At 32.1% G+C, this 22,673-nt stretch overlaps 1 protein-coding gene across 4 annotated transcripts in view; it reads right to left on the reverse strand.

Annotated features, from left to right (window-relative positions):
- The window catches only part of LOC117110469 (neurexin-3-like), a 79,644-nt gene that overhangs the window by 42,806 nt on the left and 14,165 nt on the right, over nt 1–22,673 (reverse strand). For all 4 annotated transcript variants that reach the window (XM_033253187.1, XM_033253202.1, XM_033253195.1 and 1 more), the window contains exons 4-5: nt 7,564–7,740; nt 565–807 (exon numbers count right to left, since the gene is read on the reverse strand). In XM_033253187.1, coding sequence (XP_033109078.1) covers nt 565–807; nt 7,564–7,740 — 420 coding nt within the window. The remainder of the gene's footprint in view (nt 1–564; nt 808–7,563; nt 7,741–22,673) is intronic.

Here is a 22,673-nt window from a genome sequence, read left to right on the forward strand (position 1 = left end):
TTTCTGCTGAGCAAAAAAACATGTGTTTTTAAACAGTTATTAAAAAACATGTGTTTTTTCCCCAGCAGAAATGGGGCAAAAAAACAAAAAATAGTTATGGAATGCATTTTAACATGTATTCGTTATAGGGTTGGCATTCAGAAAACGTGTTTTGTGGTACACTTTTCAGCTGCAATGAAATACCGTGTTAGTCATGAACTGTCAGTGGCTCAAATTGACCTCTTTGTTGGTTTGATCGCTCGTCCGCAGGAAATTCGGGGCGAAGAACAAAAAATAAAGCAACAGGATGACATGCTTGAGGTGTTACCATCATTTTTTCATATTTTCGCGGTGTGTTGTTTACTTCTTTGCAGCATGCGCTGTAGCTTGCAGGACAAAAGTCAAAGTTCAACTTCTGTTGGTGATCGTTATTGTAAGCTCCGCCCACTTGCCATTGCACTTTTCACTTGAAACACGTTCTAAAGGAATTTAACTGTTTAAAAAAACATGTGTTTTTGGCGTTATTCAGAAAAAACACACCCTAAAGGGAAGTTCTTTTCCCTTGTTTTCCTATTAAAAACTTACCTGGACTTTTGTAGCGACTCCCATTCTTGTTATGACAACATTATGCCAATAGCCGTCGTTAAATAATTTACTATAAGGCATGAAACGTGTTATACCACCGCCCAAATTGATGATAACAAATAAACGACCTTCAAACAGTTCAACACCAAAGAAGTCTCCGTTGGTCTCGGACCCCATACTGTACATTAGAAGTCCATTTGGCTCAATAGTTCGGAAACTGAATGACAATGATGCACCATTTACCTGTGAAAATAAAAGGAAAATAAATCTTTGGATATTATTATCATTTAAGTATTATGCGGGTCATGCACCTTCCCCCACCCCACCAAAATACTAATTCCCCCACCCCAGACACCCCACCCCAAAATCACACTCAAATAATAACCTGAAATCACCTCATTTTGCGATCTAGCACCCTTTACCTAATCATTGAGCCCCCACATAATCTTTACACTCCCATTTCAAGATTCCTAGATACACCACTGGTATTATCAGCCTCTACGACCATCAACCAGAGGAAAAAAGAACTCTTAACTAGCAAATATATATATAGAAATATATGTAGAAATGCAATAACAAAAAATAATACAAATATTATTTGGATCACAAATTCAATTGTCTTCTTGTGCTTCTTAAAGAAAAATGTAATGACAAAGAGAATCCATAATATACACACAACATAAAATATTTCAAGGAGACTAGGAAAGAAACAGTACCCAGATTGATACCGGATAGATCAGACTTTAGTGTCACAGGCCCACAGTTGTTTTAATGTAAAACAAATTACAAAATCACCGATAAAGTATATATTTACACCACACATACACGACATTAATCTCAAATGTGTTTTCTTATTCTTTTATTAACTTCAGGAACCTATATGGTACATGTAGATATATGGATGTAACTAAATCCTCAACAGACTAATAATCTGGTAGCATATAGCTTGAATGCAAGATCTGTTACTTCTCTCAAATCAAATTTCTGTTAACATTACTAGTAATTATCATTCATACAGCTATTCAAAGCTTTAAATTATTTTAACTGCTGAATTTGCATTAGCCAGAAGTAATGTGCTACAAAATTATAACTAAATGTCCGAAAATAATTTGTTAATAAGAAATTTAGCTATCATGGACTTTTGCTTTTGTATGATCATAATGTAATGTGTTATATAATGAACGTAATTGGAAGGTTTCTCACGGCCATGATGAAAAACAGCATGTATTTGTTGATTTGTGCTACATGTAAGTTTTACTACTACATGACAACTGCACCTATATGGAAAAACAAGTGCCTATGATTTTTATTGAATCGTATATCTATTGTTTTATTAGCTGGAGAAACTATGTTCTGAAATTATGGCCAAAATATAGACCCTAAAATTTTCATTACTGCCATCAACAAGGTTATATATTTAATATACCAACATGAAAATTCTTAGGGCTTTTATATCTCCCCAAAATCCAACCCTGGCCAAGTACTTTGCAACTTCTATTTATTCACAATTCCCAGTAACCTTTTAACCTGTGAAAAGTCCCATTCTATTTTTTTTTATATAGACACATGCAAAAATATTTAATAGTTGTTTCTACTTTATCCATAATTGTGAATATTGATTTGTATAATTTAATAAGTACACTTTATGATGCTTAATATCAGGTGGCAATATCTCTTTCCTCTACTTTAAAAATTAAACAATGCTTTTAATTGAACACGATTTAACAGATCCATTGAAATCCACATTGATAAAATATAAATAATGCAGTTTCTTAATAGATCCAAAAAGTGTAGTGTTGTTATGTCTAGAAACTCAAGAATTTACCATATTACCGTACTTGTGTGTATAAGTGCCCTGTTTGAATAAGCGCCCCTTCCTAATGAGAAATTTTCCTTAAGCGCTCGTTTGAATAAGCGCCCACTTCTAATTTTAATAAGCGCCCCCTCAATAATATTATAAGATTTTATTTTTAGCAAGTCAATAATCCAATCAATCCTGGGACTGTGGTTGTTGGCAGGATTTGAGCTGCAGAGTGGAATCACATTCTTCTTAGGTCAATATCAAAATGAGGATATTTCTCTTGGGACAGATAGAGCCCCGATCCCTGGACAGACAGTACATTTTCAACTTTCCTCTTCTTACATATTTGTCTAGGCCTAGTCATACTCCTCTTTTTCTTTTCCCGACAATTTGCACCTTTAGCACATTCTCATCTGAGTTTTCAAGAAAGCCTGCAATAATTCTGCTAACTCAATCGGCCGATGGCCAACAAGCTAACCATTACCCACCACCACTAATTGCATCTGCTATTCTGCTGTTATGTAAATATTCTCAGCATTCTTGTCATTAGCCATGTTCTCTGGACGATTATCTTTCCGCCGCACCACCATTCATAATGTCCTTATATACTCGTTTTTCATTCAAAAAGTGCCTCTTGAATTTAATAAGTTCCCATAAGAACCCCTCGTTCGTTCGTTTTATTTCCATAAGCGCCCCCTTAATTTCCAGTTTTCATTAGAGCCCCGTTTGAAAACACGCCTTACGCGCAAGTACGGTATATATATTATATACACCATAGTTTTAGTAAGACAATTTCTTCATTCCCTTCCCCATTCAAATTGTACCCCAGATTTTTGTCAATGGTTGTGTATTTTTGTATTGATTATGGTCAGAGTGTGATATGACGATTTGACCATTTTTTATAGTGAATCATATATTTCTGTTAATCCTAAGTTCTACTACTTTAATTTTTGTGATTTCTTTTAAGTGCCTATAAATTATTAAAATAAATTAGAATAAAATAAAATTACATACCTAGAGTAACATATGCATATTCATTTGAATGGCAAATTTTAAAGACATAAGGCATGTTCAGACGAGTTGAAAGTAAGCTTTAAAGCAGCAGAGAGTTTGTAAGAGCTAAACTGAAATATAAGATATATTACTTTCAAGTATAAGCTTACTGCAAAAACCTTCACCATTCTATTTAAATTAAGATATTTAAATGGTTAATTTACAAATGCTTAACACACTTGTAACACAATCCATTATGACACTTAAGAGTATAACATTTTCAAGTGATTTTAAATTAGTCATTTATTTTCATTTTTTCTCATAGTAGATTCATATGACATACAGAAATATTTTAATTATTTAATTTATTTAAAAATAATTACTAGTTTCTCATCCCCTCGTGCATCCATTTTTTCTGGCTCACCATTTTAAAATTTTTATTTTAATTTTTTTTAAATTTTCTTTATTTTAAGAAATGTATGAAAATATGGCTAATTCGCATCAGAAAAAATTCTCTTGATTGTTTTTGGTTGGGGATACATGGTATGTCCAGGCCTATTGCTTCTTTTATTTCCATTAAATATGTCTACTTGGTAAAAGTGATAAAATAATAGCTGTTTTCCATCAACCTGCTTGGATTTCCCATGCCCTCATTCTCATTTTCCCCTCATTCTCATTTTCCCAAAATATTAGGACAAGAAACTACTTTTATTCACTTGGCCTTATGTTGCTATAGTTTTTAGATAAAAATATAAAACATACTGTTCTGTAGACCTGGTCATATGGGAGAGGGAAACATGCTCCTTGTTCCAGTCTTTCATTTATTGTTTGTTTTATTGTTTTGTCGTACCATAGTTTAAGAATTTATCTAAACCAAAACATGGAAAATGTCAAGTGTATTAAATGAAAGGAGGGGGAGGAGGAAGGGGGTAAAAAATATTTACTGTAGAAAATGTCTGGAAAAACTAATCAATCAAACCTCTCATATATAAATTTGTAATCTTTGAAAAAAATGCGAGTATAAAACTGGTAAAATATACGAGCAGCCACATGCATGCATTAAATAAAAATATGACTTCATTAGTTGCATGCTACATAAATATATTCATGCATGTTACATTAAAACACTTCAACCAATTCTAGTGATGGATATAAAGGAAAATATTCATTACCAACCAAGTCAGTGGCAGATTCAAGGAGGTGGGCCCGGCCGGAACAGCCCTCCCACCCCCCACCCTCACTAAATTGCTGAAAATTTCTTTAAATAGAAATGTAAAGAAAATTATATTTGGTTTCTAAGTTTCGGAGATGCCATAATCACGAAGTCTCTAGCTTTAAGGAACATGCTTTTCATAGATGCAGAAAAAATAAAAACAACAAATTCGGATAGATGAGAGTAGCTGACATGACTATCATGATAAACAATCACACATTACTTTAAATAAACACATTGTAAAAACAACACTGCAATCAGAATTTCCATTAGAAAGATATCAGCTGTGAAAAAATATCAATAATACAAATTCCAAACCACCTTGCTGTACTCCTGATAAAAAATATATAAATTATAAATATTGTAGGGATGAGAGTACAAGCTAGGGTGGAATGGAAGTCTTCCACACTTTATATCTTCCAGTAATGCTAAATAAATATAATAATAATAACAATAAAAATAATAATAATAACAATAATAATAATAATAATAATAATAATAATTATAATTTCTCTAAATCGGACTTAAGGAGAATATCTTTTTTGTTATTTTCCCCTTAACATCATGTTACTTTCCCTTTAACGTCATTTTTAAAAATTTTTCTCTAATTTCTCCATTGTCTAAGTTCCCCTTAAGTTCAGTTTTAGTAACATAATAATAATAATAATAATAATAATGACAACAACAGCAACAAACATGATACAAGAAATTTTATTTGTCCTCATATAAACAAAATTTTGGTTGTACAGCTTTAAAATTTAAAAACACAACATTTAGGAAAGACGAAAATTAAAACTGCAGAGGATATATAGTGCACAAAAAACAGCAAAACCAAGTAAAAAAAGTGATAACATTAAAAATTTAACAATAAAAATCGTAAAACCACTGCAATTTTAAAGTTAAAACAGTTAAAATTTGGTAAAATTTGACGTGAAAAGGTTAGAAATTTACTTTTTTATGCATGTGAATAGAATGTGGCACAATTGACTTTCTGTAATAACATTGCTGTGTGTGTGATAGTTACGATAAAAATTTAAAAAAAAATAATAGTAATAGTAGAAATGAGAATAAGAAAAAAAAATTCTCCCGAAACATGACACAAATTTGGTTTTTGTCTTTCGCATTATTCTGTTACACCACCAGGCCACTGAGGCTTTGTAGCCAATTTTCATCCGATGTATACTGGAACAACACTGCTAAACAAAACTTGAGTCGTTCATATATACGGTAGTTGAAATTTTGATCTATGAACAATACATGTATTCAGGAATATGAAAAAGATGAAAGAGATATTCTACTGATGCAGAATGTATGCGATGTCCATAAAACATTATATTGCCCTAAAGCAACCACCATGCACAGCCAACTGCACTTAATTAACATGTATATTAATGTGAAATTTACACGGTATAATAAAGAAGTAGATTAGAATGAAATTTACCATATATGGTATAATAAAGAAACAGATCAGAAGTCTAAAGAGACCTTGTTTTCCATGAATGAAGAGGTAATAAATATATATTTAAAGAACAGGATAATTTTCAACTTATTTTAAAAACAAATCCATATTGAGTCCCACAACCCATGCTTCAGGGAATAAAATTCAGCAAAGCTTTAAAGCCAAAAAAAAAAAAAAAATCCAATTATTTTTCCTTTCTACATGCAAAACTGCCTGTTTGCAGGCTGCCTTTGCCTGTATGTCTGCATGCTTGCCTTAATTAATATACAGTATATTCACCTCATCAAAAGAATCTTCAATTAACCTACATGATCTCACTGTACAGCCCTGTAAAATAGTTCTTATAGTTACAGTTAAAATCTATTTGCATTTATTTACATGTATTTTTTTTTTAGGAGGCCCAACTCAACAGTAATTTTGGGGCGTCCCTATCTCATTTTTAAATCCACTTGTTTAAAAAAAATATTGATAACATATTTTTATGGGAGACTCACAAATTCTAAATCTTGAAGTCAAGGGTTCAAACCACTCTTGTACAAGACACTTGTGTCCTTGCGGAAGAAGCTACCTATGTTTGTCTCTCTATCCAAGAGGATAAATGGGTACCGGCATATGCTGGGGAGCTGAACAAGAATGATAACAGAGAAGTGGTATTCTGACCAAAATATTGCACAGTCTAGCTCAAAGAAAGGGAGATGTGCACTGTAGCAAGTAAGCCCAGAGGATTCACACATTTACTTGCACAGAACAAGGGGTGCTGGAGACTAAAGAGAGTGCTCAATTTAAACACTATGGGGTAATTAAGGCCTAGTTCAGACTAGGTGGATAAACCCGGCTTAACTCACCGGGTTTATCCACCTGCTAGTTTGAACTAGGTGGCTTATCTCAAGCTGGGCTGTGTCCTATAGTAACTAGGCCTGGCGCGCCACCGTGTTTAAGCCAGGCTTTAATCATTGCGGGGGGTCTTGCATTGACTTCAGGTGACGAAATGACCAATCAGCATTCAATTACGTATGCTATGAGCGAGCTTACATTTCGCGAGCAATGTTTTGAAACACGTTTCCTGGTTACGGTTCATTATTATGCAAATTCTCGCCTGGCTAAACCCGCTAGTCTGAATGCCCGGCAAAGTTAAGCCGGGCTTAACGTTGAGCCCGGCTTAACTCAAGCCTGGCTTATATCCAAGTCTGAACGTAGCCAAAGACTATTCATGATTTCTGAGAATCCAGATACATTATTTATCTGGATGTAGTTTCATATTATTTTTGTTCCAAAAATGGCACAACACATACAGTAGAGGCATATCAGTCTGACCAATTGGGAGATAGGACAAACCACCACTGTATAATGGTAAAAAAAAACAAACCACACAGACATAGACATAATAAAACATTATAATTGAAAATATTATTAAATGCTGGTAAACTAAATAATATCAACATCGACATAAGTATCATTCATTGTTGTCTGCACAAAAAACTAAATGTTTATTAGACAAACTAAACACATAAAAATTATTTATGAAGTACTTACACGTGCCTCCCACTTAGGGACAACTAAAACTGACTCAGGCGTTCGGAAGGTGATTGGATCTAAGTCCTCGACATCCTCAATCCCAATAACCAAATCACCAACAATCGTCACCTTTGGATCTCCGGCTTCAGCAAGATCTAGCAATGGAAGATCCATATTAGAGGCCTTGTAGAAAAGCTGAAATAAAAATATTAAAAAAAAATAAGTAAATCATTTTTTTTTTCATTAGAATTTTTAGACAGAATGTTTAAAATTGCTCCTTTTATATTAATAATGTCGTGAGCCAGATATTTTAATTACTTAATTTGTATAGTTAAGTAAGTTATTTATAATTAAAATTTTGAAAGAGAAAAAAATGCTGTGTTAACAAATAGGCTTTTTACCAGTTAAATGTCTACAGCCATATTTTAAAGATCCTTGAATGCACACTATGTCAGTATAACAAATAACAAATTAAATTAATTAAAAGTGCAAGAATTGCAATTATAAATGATGATAATAATAATAATATTAATATTAACAATTTAATAATATTTAACATTTATATAGTATTACTAACATGATCTAATCTGAAAATGCTTTTGGCCAATTATAAAATTAAGTTCCTCATACTTTTTAAAATTCAGACGAGAAATATACTTTTACTTGGCTTGCTATTTCAGCTTTATACTGCTTTTTATATATCTAGTATTATAGAAAACATATTCAAATAATTTACATATGAAAACATCTAATAAACAATTAAATCAGCTTTTCTATTTTACCAACAATAACATCAGGTTGAGTATTAAAAAGCATGATCAACTACTGGCTCCATGAGTATTGATGAAATGTCTACCACGTGGAAAAAATGAATAGGAATAATAAATCTCTATGCTAATGCTAGAAATACATAGTAGATATATGTTCTCAATTTGAATAATTAAAAACATATATACCACTATCAGTAAATGTACATTATTATACATTTTACACGTTGAGAAAGGTCGCAGGTGTGACCGAATTATTCGTGAAAACTAAAAGATATATGTTTTGTTATATGTCAACTTGGTATTTCATTTGTTTACCTATGCTGTAATATAACTCTAGATATACTGCACAGTAAGAAAAAATAAATATAAGGTTCCCTGTGTAGACACATATTATAAATCCACACTGTGGCCAAAGAAAATAATTTTATTTTGAATGAATTACAAAATCCAGTCTGTAACGGACTATCTATGATACATTAAAGACATTGTGTTGTTTTAAATCTTAAGTGTTTTTGACGATCATCCATGATTTATAAAAAACAATAAACATGTTTTTTTTTTTTAAACAATGGTAACTAAAACATTAAAATGTTTACAGGATAAAAGGTTGTACCAAAAGAAGCATTAGCGAATATGGTATCATAAGACATTTTCCCATAAATCAATGTCAGACATAAAATTGGTTTTGTAAGGCTTCACCTTGGATTGCATATTACAGTATTGTAATCAATCAAATACAATAATATATGATATGACATAATTTCCTCTGAATTGAAATTTTTTTAGAGACAAAATCAATTTCACAGAAATACTTAAGTCCTAATGTTTTCTATCAAATAAACAAAACTCATTAAAAAAAAATCGTAGTATATGTCATCTTGGTTTTCCCATAATGAGATCTTTCTGAGTATTGATATCAATTTCTTTTAATGTTATACCAAAATTGAATGTTCTCTTTTGGATCTGTTCTAGTACAAAAATATCCATACGTCTTCTGGGTAATTCCTGGTACATTTTTTAGTCATTTGCAACAAATTTGACTGGTAATTGGCAGATTAAATTTTATGTAGGATTAACACGCTCTGCAACAGGCAAAAATGAATAAATGATAGAAATGAATTATCCATGGCAGTACACTTTATACTATTGTCAAGGAGTATACTTCAATTTCAACCTTCTTTATAAAGAAAATGATCAAATTTTCCTTTTTGTTCAATTCCGAATATTTGAAATTGGGAATTTTGGCTTGGCCCCTGCGAACCCGCGGCAGCCAGAGTGTGGCGCCATTACAACATATAACGGATACATTGTCCCTAATCCCTATCCCTTTCATTGAGTCAAATGGCAGAGCGGTAAGCATGGGCGCAGCAAGATATAGCCAAAATATCGGCGCTGGTTCGAACGGCACGCTCACCTATGGTTCTGGTGGTAGAACAAGTCTTCTCGAATAAGGACTATAAACCGTAGGCCCAGTGTATACATTGGCTCGTGTGCACTATAAAGAACCCAGTACATCCTTCGAGATGAGTAGGGGGATATGTTATGGGTTTCTGATGGGGTGGCCTGCTACTGAGCTGATATGGCAGCAACACTTAAGCATGTGGACCCAATGACATGGGGTTAGTAAATATGGATTTGTAACCAAAAGAAAAGGTGCTATATAAATTGCTTACTAACAATATCAATATATTGTGAATTTATCATGTTCAAAATACATTATCAAAGTCAAATTTACTAGACACCATCTAGATTAAATGATTACAGAATTGATATTTTTGGGCACTGTAGATAAATCAGAGTTTATATTATACTTGGCAACTCCCATTATTCACAAAGCTGCACTTAAAACCTTATTGCTTTCAGAAATTTTAAGTACATCAGTAAATTACTGGTTTCTCATAAGCAATGAAAAAACATACTTTTTAATCTGATTAAAATTTCAACATAATTTGCAATTAATCAATGAAATGAACAGAAAAAGGAATTGTTCATAGACTAATAAAAACAAATTGAACCGTATCATGTAAAAATAATCCACATTGCTGGCGCCAAACAGGCATTGTAAGACATAAGAGAAATTAGAAAAAAAAAAAGCTGCAGAAAAGAGATACCATTAATATGGCTTGCGGTAATTGAATTTCTAAGTAGAGAGATCAATGTAATACAACTACAATTGTATCTGGGATATTTTTGAAGACAGTAATTATGCATCTGACTGTAGCCACGGGCCATTGTTCTGAGAAAATTTTTCCATGAATTCTCTAAATATGCAAATTCAACTTGAAAATTTACTGGCAATAAAACATGCCACTACTTTAGTTCTAATACGAGTTTTAAAATCATTTTAATAATTGGGCCCCTTCACATAAGTGTTGCTAAAAGGGTTAACCACTTAAAATAATGCTTAGTCCTTTCACTCAATTCATTACATATGTATTTCCTTCCTTAATGTCACCCAAATTCTTACATGAAATGACTATGACTAGGGCAAATGTTCAAAATCATGTCCGGGGTATTTTTAGTCTAATGCAACTGCAAAAATATTAAAATTACACTTGCAAATTCAACCAATCAGATGCTTAGTATTTAATTGTATGTCATCCTCCTGATTATCACTATCATTATCCTTTAAATCATTATCATCACCGCTGTCATTACAATCATCATCACCACCATGATCAATGTCACCGTCATTACCATGATCATCATCTTCATCGTCATCATCATTGCCATCACAATTTACTTCACACAATGACAAGATGGTAAGCATACATGGTGTCAATTGCATGTTCAATTTCAAATCTCATGAAACTGAATTTGAACACGACGATTTTAAATCATCAGTTAACGTATCTAATGATGGCATAAATGTGTGCATAGCTGGGCCAAGCTTCAACATTAAGGATCCGATCACTTACCCTGATGATAGATCAATCTTAGGGCCCGTTCGAGCGAAAAAATATCCGTGCGATTTTCCAGTTAATTCACCGGTACACACTTTCTAAAACTGCTCGGACACGCGCCTAATTACCTTACCATCTGGATTATCCACGACAATTTTGACCACCAAATTGCTGGGTAGAATTCCGTGTATGAGATGGCCTTGGAGCCGGAGACGATGATAAATCAACCTTAATTGCTTTGCCAAATGGTTCGTCCACAGCAAGTACCTGCTGTCGTCGCGCTCTTCTTCGCCTCCTCGTGTTCACGGCGAAATCAAAGTTGGATTGGACAGTAAATCCATCCACATAACATTGCATCATTGTAGCCATAATGGTGGCTAGTAGCATAGCTACACGTTCAATTTGTAAAATTACCATTACAGTACAGTATTCAGAGAATTAAACTTCAATACAAATCGTTCCTGCGTATCGTTTAAGCAGGGAGTTGTTATAGTGACACTATAACAACTCCCTGGTTTAAGCAAGCAGAAGAGAATGGGTTGATGGGATTGGTGTTTCTGAATGAACTTACAAAATTACTTCCGGAATAGTTTCGACATGAGCTAAAATTTGCGCGAACAGTGGACCACCCGCTGTGTGCTCGGCGCGATTAACCGGTGAATTCACCGGAATACGGTTTGCATTTTTCGCTCAAACGGGCCCTTAGATGTCATCATGGTCCTAGCCTAAGCCTAGCTTATAAAAAAAATTAAATGAAACGTATCCTAATGAAGAATTTGTGTTTGTTTTTGTATTATTGCACCAAACAGGAAAGAATTAAAACAATATCAAATTTGGTAACTAATTTGATTAACTACAAACTGCTCATAGGAACCTATATATGCTAACCAAGTCCTTTATAAACAAACTTTGATGGCTAATTACCATACAGGTGTGTCAAGTAATTATTTTTACTGAATGTGTTTCTTAACAAAATATGTGTTCTTTATGTATTCCAGGCTTCAAAGGAAGAGGCATGATCAAACTGAATGTGCTGTCCTTGTAAAATATTATATAACTATATAATGAATAGCCCCATGGCTTCTATACTTCATTCACGTTAAGCATCATGATTGATTATGGCACATAAAGGCATTAATGATCACAGCAATAGTAATTAAGGACAAAAAAGGTTTGTTGCCAAAACAAACCAAAGAAATCCAAGGTCAACTTTAAATATATGAATAAATATAGTTATCTCTCTCTCATCAAAGGGCCAAAAATACTATGGTGCTTAAAAGGGGAACATTTTAAGCTTAAATTATGCAATTGTATACCTCGACAATGTAGTTTAACCCTCTGATTAGGCCTACCATTTAGTGACCATTCTACTACCAGCCAACAAGTATGGGGGCGAGTGAGCCGTTAACCAAAGAATTATGTCTAAAAAACTGAATTCCGATTATAATTTTTTGAGGAACAATAAAAAGTTTTATCCAGTAAAAAGACAGTCAAATCCCTCCTAATTAATAAAAGTTTTTTGTGAGACAAGGGGCAACAAATATTTTAGCCCTACAGCAAACCCCTTATGGGGACAAGACTTTGAATGTCCAATTGGCCTATTTTTTCTATCTCAATAATTGAAATTATTTTTTTAAGTTTTTAAGTCAGAGACTATGATTCTTATGAATTAAATTCATTCAAATTACTTAAATTAGTTGTAAATTAAAATATTAAAATAAAATTTCTAGTAATTTGTGCAATTTAACGATTTTTACTTCTTTTTAAATGTAATTTTTTTATCTTATAAATCTGAAATTTTATAAGAACTTTGAACATATGTTTGCTTTGTTTGTTTGTATGAACATGTATTAATAATTATAATAATGATGAAAATACACTAAATGAGTACTTTTTTTGCTACTGTGGATTTTTAATGTACTTTTATGCTTTTAATCTATTGTAAACATCTCTTTCACAATTCAGGTTTATGAATGAACTATGAAATTATGTTATGTTGTTTTTTGAATAAAGATATATAACTTAGTAAAAACTAAATTATTTTGATCTTTCTCATTGTTGAGTCGTTCAATTGTGTTCATCCTTTCGATGAGAAACTGAACTTAAATAATATAATTTAGAATTTAATTTGGCTACCTTGTATCCAATCTTTTCTATCACTTAAAAATTAAAAATAGTTCTTAGCTCCTGAAATAACATATTGTAGATAGTTATATACAAAGTTATAAGCTCTTGAAAAACAGATCTTAGATATGGTAATGAGATGATCTATGATAATTAGGTGTAATAAACAAATACTTCTAAGCTCCCGAAATACACATCTTGTATATGATAATAAGAAGTGTTATTTTTAGCAGAGTTCAGAGGTAAAATGACTAAACATATTTCCTTAGCCTCAATATCTGAATGCCACGCTCATAAATAACATTTTAAGTGCACTTGCGTAAACACGTACACACACACATAGTACGTACATTGCACTCCCACAAATACTTGCACACCATGGAAACAACTAACTACATATTGCTAGAGTATATATTCAATATCAAATAACCATTATATATATCCGTAATACGCAATCAGTGATACTATGATATGTCTTTTTGTATACAGTACTGTAATAAGCAAAGCGGTAGAATTTTGATTTTGAAGGCATAATCAAGCCGACTTCAGAATTCCTGCAAGAGTGACTCAATCATTCACGCTTCAGAGTGCACCAACCATTCACATATACTTAGTGTGTGAAGACAAAAACATTTTTAAAAGGGGTTGAATATTGATCTCAATGTGTCTTATTTCATGGTAGATGAGACTCAAATCAGCCAGCCAGAATTCGCTTCATTTTCATTACTCTGTAAGAAATCTTTCGTTCGTTCGAAAACAATAATTAAGATCAATATGCACACCGATTCACAAACCTTGCGAAGGTATTTGTAAAACACAGCATCAAGGTGCTTAATGACGAAGAATTGCCTCGTATTTGCGAAAAGGTTTAACTTTCACTGAGTGCTTTTAAGGAAAGTTGTGTTGATAATTAAATCAGTTTTTCCTAATTAGGGTAATTTTCATCAGCTTTGGATTTTTGATTTACAATACATTTAGTTATTATGAATGTTTCACATTATCAATTATGTTGTATAAACATTTAAATTTGGTGTCAAATTTTATTTTAATTCATGATTATTATTTATTCCTTATACAGACAATTGTACAAATGACATATCAGACAGGAAAAATAAGAAAAAGTAATATATTCCTATGGTCAACTAACTCTAACTGTTGTGCCTCCCATACATCTGGAATACACTGTGAATGAATACATATCTAAATTTATTTCAAATATTTGAAAGGGTACATATACCTCCTAAGGCGCATGTTTAATATAAGAAATAGAAAAAAAAAAGTCACCTTATTAAAAATGTATCACTTGGAGTGATCTGTATGTATCAAGGTATCTTTTATTCATAAACAAAGTCAAAATACATTAAAAAAACATTTCTGGCAGTTCACAGAACTGAATTGCGAAAACGTTAAAAATACATTATTTATAAAATTATTAGTTATTTCAATTAAGATTCACATTATTATTACTATACAAATTATTTATAAAATTATTTTAATATATATATATATAGACTAGAAAACCCCAAAATTCAATGAAAACATTAAATTGCTTATTTTACAGTTGTCATTTAAGTTATCAACTGTCAATAAGAGACATTAATTCAGTTTTAACTGATCTACACACACTTTCTATCATTTTAACATTGATTACCAGGCAATTTGCAGGTTTTAGTTTTGAGTTTATTTGATTTGTCAGTTTTAAATTAAATTCTAGTACTTTTTTAAACCAAATTTATAGAGGGTCACCCTTCCGGTGTATCCAAGGTCAGCTGATATTCAGGGCCCACTTGAATAAATGAAATAATGTGATGCTTTAATCAGTAATGTCTCTTTATAAGGCTTACGGCATGCATAGGGGAGTGGAGTTGTTTTAAATTGTGAGAAATAGTCTAGCTCTCACAGGAATTGAACCCAAGACCCTGGTAATAGAGGGCAAGCATCTTAACCACCAAGCTTCAACTCCACTGCGTACTACCAGAATATTGTAATTTTTTTATAGTGACTATGAGTTTCTTTCAGTATTCTTGAAAAAGATCAAACACATCGAAATATTGAATCCTCAGAATGTCCCAAGAGCTACTCATTTTTGTTGTTTTATTACAAGGCAATGGCTACGGGTTTATGAAAAAGAATATAGGAAGCATTTATTTATAATGAAAAGTAATATTTTCAATTCATATAGCTATTCAAAATCTTATTTGGATTTTTGAGGTTTTTTCCCATAAATTTTGGCAGACAGCATATCTTTAAATGTACGAAGAAATCAATTCAATTTTTTAGGTTTTTAGATCAACAAAAGCCAGTGCATTGTCAAAGAAAAGTATATCATTATCATTTTCAAAGTGGGCTGATCTGGAGCTTGTCTTTGTAACCTGCGGTCTCAACAAAACAGTTGTTCCGCGCATTATCACCTATCTCACAACGGAGACATCTCAAGACGAATTCCAACAAGACATATAATCTATGCGTACATTACCGCAATAATACACGCCAACAATACCATCCAGTGGGAATAAATGCGATGTAAATAATATCGCTTCTCCTTTTATATTACCCCACGGAACAATCAAATCATCTAATGTATCACGTAACATTGAATAGCTTTTTCTCCATTAACATGGTTCCAATGTTGAAAATATTATATACGGAAAAAGAAAATCAAATATTGATCTTAATAATAAAAATTGGAAATTAGAGAGGTGGTGCACAACACCAGAAACAGTTAAAATAATATTTTGATTTCCTCAATTTTACACATCATACAGAAAGACGAAGAACAGGCTTTAAAAAAGTGTAGTGTTTTAATAATATTCTGATTTTACTGAATGAAAAAAAGCAGTTAGTCCACAAGATTGCAAAGTGTTAAATTTGCAAATTGTGAATGATACATACTTCCATAAGACAAACATGACATTGAGAAAGTACTTAAGTATATTACTTTACAACTAAATGTGAGAGGAAAACTTACAAACTCTTGTTTTTTTTATTAAAATTGCATAATTACAAGATGTTTTGTATTTGACAATACACTATGTGTAATAAAAGTACTGGGTACAGAAGCATGTTGTTAACCAAGATATTTTTTATAAAATTATAATGATTTCTGTTGTTTATATGTAAAATCATAAACAACAAACCAATTAATCTAAATTATGAAATAAATTGATAAAATATTGATATATAAACAACTATGTGTATATTTAAGTTGTAAATAATAATAATTATTATCCTAGGAGTGATATTTTGCCATACCTGACGTGTTATAGTACCGAATAATCAGTGCGTCCCCAATTACCAGCGAAAAAAGTTTGCAAGTCATTCAGGTGGGAATCACTTGCGAACTTTTTTCGCTGGTATTTGGGGACGTACCAAGTATTCGGTACCATAACACGTCAGGTAGGGCAAAACATCACTATCATATTTCCTGACGCAAATTCATATCTTTATAATTTTTATTCTCTTCTTATTTGTTAGCACATTGAAACTGGTCTATAGACAAAAAATTCCAACTATATTTATATTACATACCTATAGTAAATCTTCCAAGAGATCTTTTAGTGTGGTTCTAGAGAATGTGATGTATGCAATATATAAACAGTTAAGTAATTGAATGGCTCTGGAAAAACCTGTTTGTTGTAAATTATAATTTCACACAAATACCCATAACATTTGAAAATCAGAATTTTGCACTTCTTTAGGTTTTCGCATTTTATGAAAGAAGATTTCTGCAAAATATCAATCACTAAATTTAACTGATTATTTAAAAAATATACAAATCTTAGTAATAAATATTGATTTGGAAGCTGTTTTCTCAAACCTTACAGAACTGATATCCAATGAATTAAAAATTCATGACTTCGCTAATATTAATAAAATGTTTATATCAAATGTTGGCCTGAATTGGATAGGCCTATACAAATTAATAATTTGGATGCCCATGAGATACAAAAAAACAACATCCCAGGTCAAGATGCCCTGTATGAGTGTCTAGAGGCTTATTTTTTTAAATGTTCTTATTGGGAGAGGGGGGAGGAACATCCCCCTCCCAAACCCTCCACCCCTCGAATAATACAACTCTTCCTCTGCCTGTCGGGGCATTGCCCCGCCATCAGGGAAATCCTAGCGCCTCCACTGGGAGGGGCGATGTCCCAGAACCTCTGAAGGGGGTTTAGGAGGCTAAGCCCCCTGAAGCTCTAACAATTTAGAGATTTTGAATGCTTAAGGCCTGTAATCGATCTTACAGCCTTGCAGTTACATGATTTTTTTTCTGGTCTACTCACAATAAAAAAAAAAGCCTATGATAAAGTTTTTATTTCTTAATCTGCTACAGTATGTTTTAATTAGCTGAACTAAGACTACCAATCTTGGGCATTTGTCGATTGGTGGTAATGGATTTAATTCTAGATCTAGGTGGGGTTACCCCTACTTCAAAATGGCCCAGTGCCCAGTGCTGTGTTTTAGTCCTTACTTTAAGGGAAAAAAAATATTCATCCCATCATTTGTACTTTTAGCTTCTTTATATTTTCTTAATTTATATTTTCTTGCAGTCCAGAATAATTTTCCAAATATTAAAATTGAGGGGTGTAGATGGATACAATACCAACAAATTCAACCCAGCTGAGATTAGCAAGTAATTTCTATTCACTGGAACAGTGGATATTGGTTGTGACAGTGACTTAATGCCAGAGATAATTTGTGGATAGAGGAAAGTTTATTCGTGTTTTATATTTGTAGCTCATAAACTAAGAGATTTTCATTAAGGTTTGATTATTGCTATTCCACTCATGTTTTGTGTAGTACACAGTAGATTATTAGAAAAGTCTGTAGAATTAGAAATCATTATTTGAGTTTTGTTTCCCCAAGGGCAATAGGATCTGACACAGTTTTGCTCCATTTTTTTCATCATCATTAAGGAAAAAAATCTGTTTATATCTTTAGGGATGTTTATGCATTTCCTTGGCTCATTCCTTAATAGCGTTTAAGATTTTTTGAGGGGAAAAATATAATTTATAGAAGTACCTAAGGAATTAATAATGCAATATCATTATTTATTTATTCATTTATTTATTAATAGAGTGTATATTTATGTAATTACTTATTTAATTATTTATTAATACCAGTATTTTGCTAGGGTGGCCCAATCACAGTGAAGTGACTAGTATCCCTAGGGGTTCTTTGGTTTCATACTGTGATGGCTAAAAATGTACTAAATCGTCATACAAAAGTTACCAAATATTTTCATAATTGTATACTACTCTTTACCTATTTGCACAACTTAAACATCTAACACCAGCATCATGATACACATTAAGGCTTTGTTATAACACAATTAGGTCAGTACATAAATTTATTTTAATTTGCCGTATTTAGACAGAATCTTTTTCAGTCAGACCAGACTAAAACCAAAGATATCATTGAAGATATTTGCTATTTCTTGACCTGTCATAGCCTATTGTTCCTACTTCCGTGTTGGTATGGTAATGAAAATTATTATTATTATATGTCTCTGATCCTAAGTTAATTTTGATTGCTTTCACATCAGCTGCTCCCACAATAGCATCAGTTACAGTAGCGGTATGACAAGTAACTTAAGACCGTGCATGTGTTGAGTATAACTCGATTCCATTGCGTCTTTTTAGCAAATGATTCTCACTCTTAGAATACATTGATCCGCTGAAAACCAGAGACTAAAAAACTGTCATGTTATAATATATCGCATTAACATATGAGATTAACTGATAATGCAGGAGTGAAACCAACGAAAGTAGTCACTAGGCTCAACATTTGTGAGAATAGCAACGTAGCTTAGAGGCCAGGGGAGGGGTGGAGCCATAGTGGAGTTTAGTGGAAGAGGCAAGGTTATCAAGAATAGCAATTCATTATAACTACGTGTTATTTGACCTATATTAAAAGCATGTCAGTTTAGATTAAACAACCTCCCATATATAATACTCAGAATTATGATATTCAATTTGAAGATTAGGCTCTAAAAAAATATAGAATACTGTCAAACCATGTGTAAATGTAGGCCCAAATGGTCAAATTGTGAATACAATTAAATATATTGCAGAATTGTGTACCTCAGAGGTTACGAGTTTGAGACCAATTTTCGTCATACTGCTTGTGCCCTTGGGCAAGATAATTACCCCCGTTTGTCTTTCTCACCGAGGAGTATAAATGAGTATCTGTAGGAGGTAAATGATTAGAAATGAAATGGGTAGTGCTGAATGACATGTATTACTGTACTAGGAATACTCCCCAGGGAGCAGTGGAAAAAGTGTTTAAGCAGTAATGATATGTGTGTTACATAAACCCTTCCCGATGTTTGTTCAAATTACAAACTCAAGTTCTAGAAAATCTCAGAATCTGGAATCATCTTCATAGGCTATCATATTTACAAGGCCCATGTTAGAAGTGAATTTGTATGTACTTTGCATTTCTTTAGAATGCCTACTGCATGCTTTCAATTGGATAATACAGTCACAGTCTGCTTTATATCAGGTATGTTCAAACACGTACACAAAATTAAACATACTAAACAAGCAGTTTGTTGTTCATTTCTCTATAGTGCCAATAACAAATATAGATTGCAATTAATATTGATAGCATTGATTTATCTAAAAAATAATATTTGTAGATTTGTATAGAATCCTCATTTCTATGCATATTTAGACACAATTCCTTATTGGCCAAAACCAACAAAGGAATTATGATTTTAATAAAACTTGCAGTTTATTGGTATCATAACAGGATGTTCCAATCTGCACACTTAGGAAGCTTATGACGGAAGTTATTCGACTCAATTAACATTGGATTAATTTATACTGTAATGAATCACGGTACAACAAAAACTTATTGGAACATATATAATAGTCATTAATATATGAGATAATATTCATTGTTACTCCCATTTTCAACTGTGAGTTTCTGTCCTCTCTTTTTTGGGCGATTTCAATTATTTATTCAATAAATTTTTTGGGAGATTTCAATTATTTATTCAATAAATAAATAAATAATTAAAATAAAATAAATTAATTAATTCAAAATAATAATGCAGAAAAAAGGCTACATGTACACTCTACAGGTGGAAAACGGCACCGCGAGCAGGTCTACCAAATTTCAAATCCATATTCGAGTTATAAGTTTTAATTTACGATAAAATATTTGAATGAGAATAATTTTTGTCCAACAATTAACAGAGAGTTAATACCTTTTCTGCATGCTTTTGCATAGACCCTTAAATCTAAATTTGCTAGCAATCAATTTAAGGATTTTTGTAGTAAAATGTCTGTAAATAATAGCAAAGTATTTTCTGTTCTTCATCTGTTTCTGATTGGAAGTTAGTATCTTATTTGAGCCTTTTAATTGAGCTGTTCGAAAATTTGATTAAATGTTCATTTTTTTTCATGGTTTTTGAACAGCGCAATCTTCAAATTTACTTTTAGGTGAACCTCAGGCTTGTTTTGTTCTCATTGAATTGTATGTTACCTAGCAAACAATAACTGTAATGAAATTGAATGACTAGAAATATTCTCCAGAAAGCAGCGAATTTGCAGATTGTGTACAATTGATTCTGTATCTAATAATCAGGATAAACCTTAGAAACTCTTCATGAAATTGACGTGGGCAATGTAAATCCTGTAACAGTTATTCATTTTAATTTCAGCAGTCTTCTCTACTTAAGTAAATTTGTAGAAGATTCTAAGAGTACATTTTAAATACATTAATTTTAATCTCTTAAATCTGATTTTCATCCAAAAGCTATTGACTTGTCACTCATAGGAAAGAATCAATTCTCTGATGGTCTATAAAGTTACAATATGAGGTTTAGGAAAATGGAGCTCTTTTTTAGTCATGAGGACCCTGGGATTTACAAAAATTGTTAAACATTGATCAAATTACTTAAAACTCCTTTACTTGACAAACATAAGTAGAAGCCATTTATTACACCATTTATGTAAGGTTGTAATGGAATATTGAAACCAATTCCAAAGTTACAAACTTCAGGTCATGTGAAGCAGCTATAAAATGAAAACTAAAATATAGAATTGACTCTACAAGAAAAATGAGAATGTTTTGCTGAAAGGTAAAGTTCTGCAGTTGTGGACCCGGGTTTAAGATCTGGCTTGAAAGTTGAGACTTGACTCAACCTCTCCAATAACTTTCACACATATGGCACTGAAAAACATCAATTCTAGATGAGTTTCTAAAGCTGACATTGACAAGCACCTATTCCAGGTCAGGTTTTTAGATGGCATTGGCAAGCACTCATTCCAGGTGAGTTTCTAAGATGATATTACTAGCACCCATTCCAGATTAGGTTCTAAGACAGCATTGACAAACACTTCTGGATGACATTGACAAGCACCCATTTCAGATGGGGTTCAGACAAAAAAATATTGTATTTTAAGAATCAAATGGTACTAAATATTTTATTACTGTGAAAAATGAGAGTAAACTTTACTAGAATATAATTTACTTGATATATGGAGTTAAAATGCAGATTAAAAGTACCTATAAGCAAGCCTTTAGCTATACCATTTAACATATCATTTATCATATTGTAAAGTTAAAGCTGCCAAATGCTCAATTTATCCTAATAAAACACTTAAATTCAACTTATTGCACAGCCAACTTCTTGACATACTTCTAATCTATTGATGTTACATGGTTGATAAAATATAAATCTTTTGGGTGACAGTATCATCAGACAGAATTAATATTTTCAATTTTATACTTTTTATTGATTGATGTAAAGATTTGATATCACATTTTATACTGAGATTCACCTATTTAATTTCATTATTTTAGAATTTGTAAATTTCTCTTTATATATTTAGTGATTGTAATTTTATTTCTTATATTATGTGATTGTATGGTTCTATGTTTGTTCTTGGCCATGTGTAAGAACACCAAATTGTTACTGAACCACCTCCCTATACATTTTATTATTATTATTATTATTATTATTATTATTATTATTATTATTATATAAAACAGAAAAATAGTGTTCTAGATTTTAATTTCTACTATGGCAACTATCAAATATAAAGACGAACGACAGCCAGAATATCCACAACATAATATCACCAACAATATTCGGATTGTAGAAAAAAAAAACCAAAACCACTTACAAAATAGAAAGCATGATTAATAAATCATGAAAAAAAAAAACACAACCTTCCATTGATATGTGGGAGGCCACTTCCGAAGTACTGGCAGTTTTGGCTCTTACCCATTAGGTCAGGGGTCAAAATCCCACACTGACCTGTGGAGAAAACCTGTCTCTATGATTATTTAAAATGTAAATCTTCTAGGAGTCTTGAAATGG

This window comes from Anneissia japonica, unplaced genomic scaffold (genome assembly GCF_011630105.1).
Source record: "Anneissia japonica isolate Jap-2015-1 unplaced genomic scaffold, ASM1163010v1 scaffold1511_len2985839_cov193, whole genome shotgun sequence".
NCBI lineage: Eukaryota > Metazoa > Echinodermata > Crinoidea > Comatulida > Comatulidae > Anneissia > Anneissia japonica.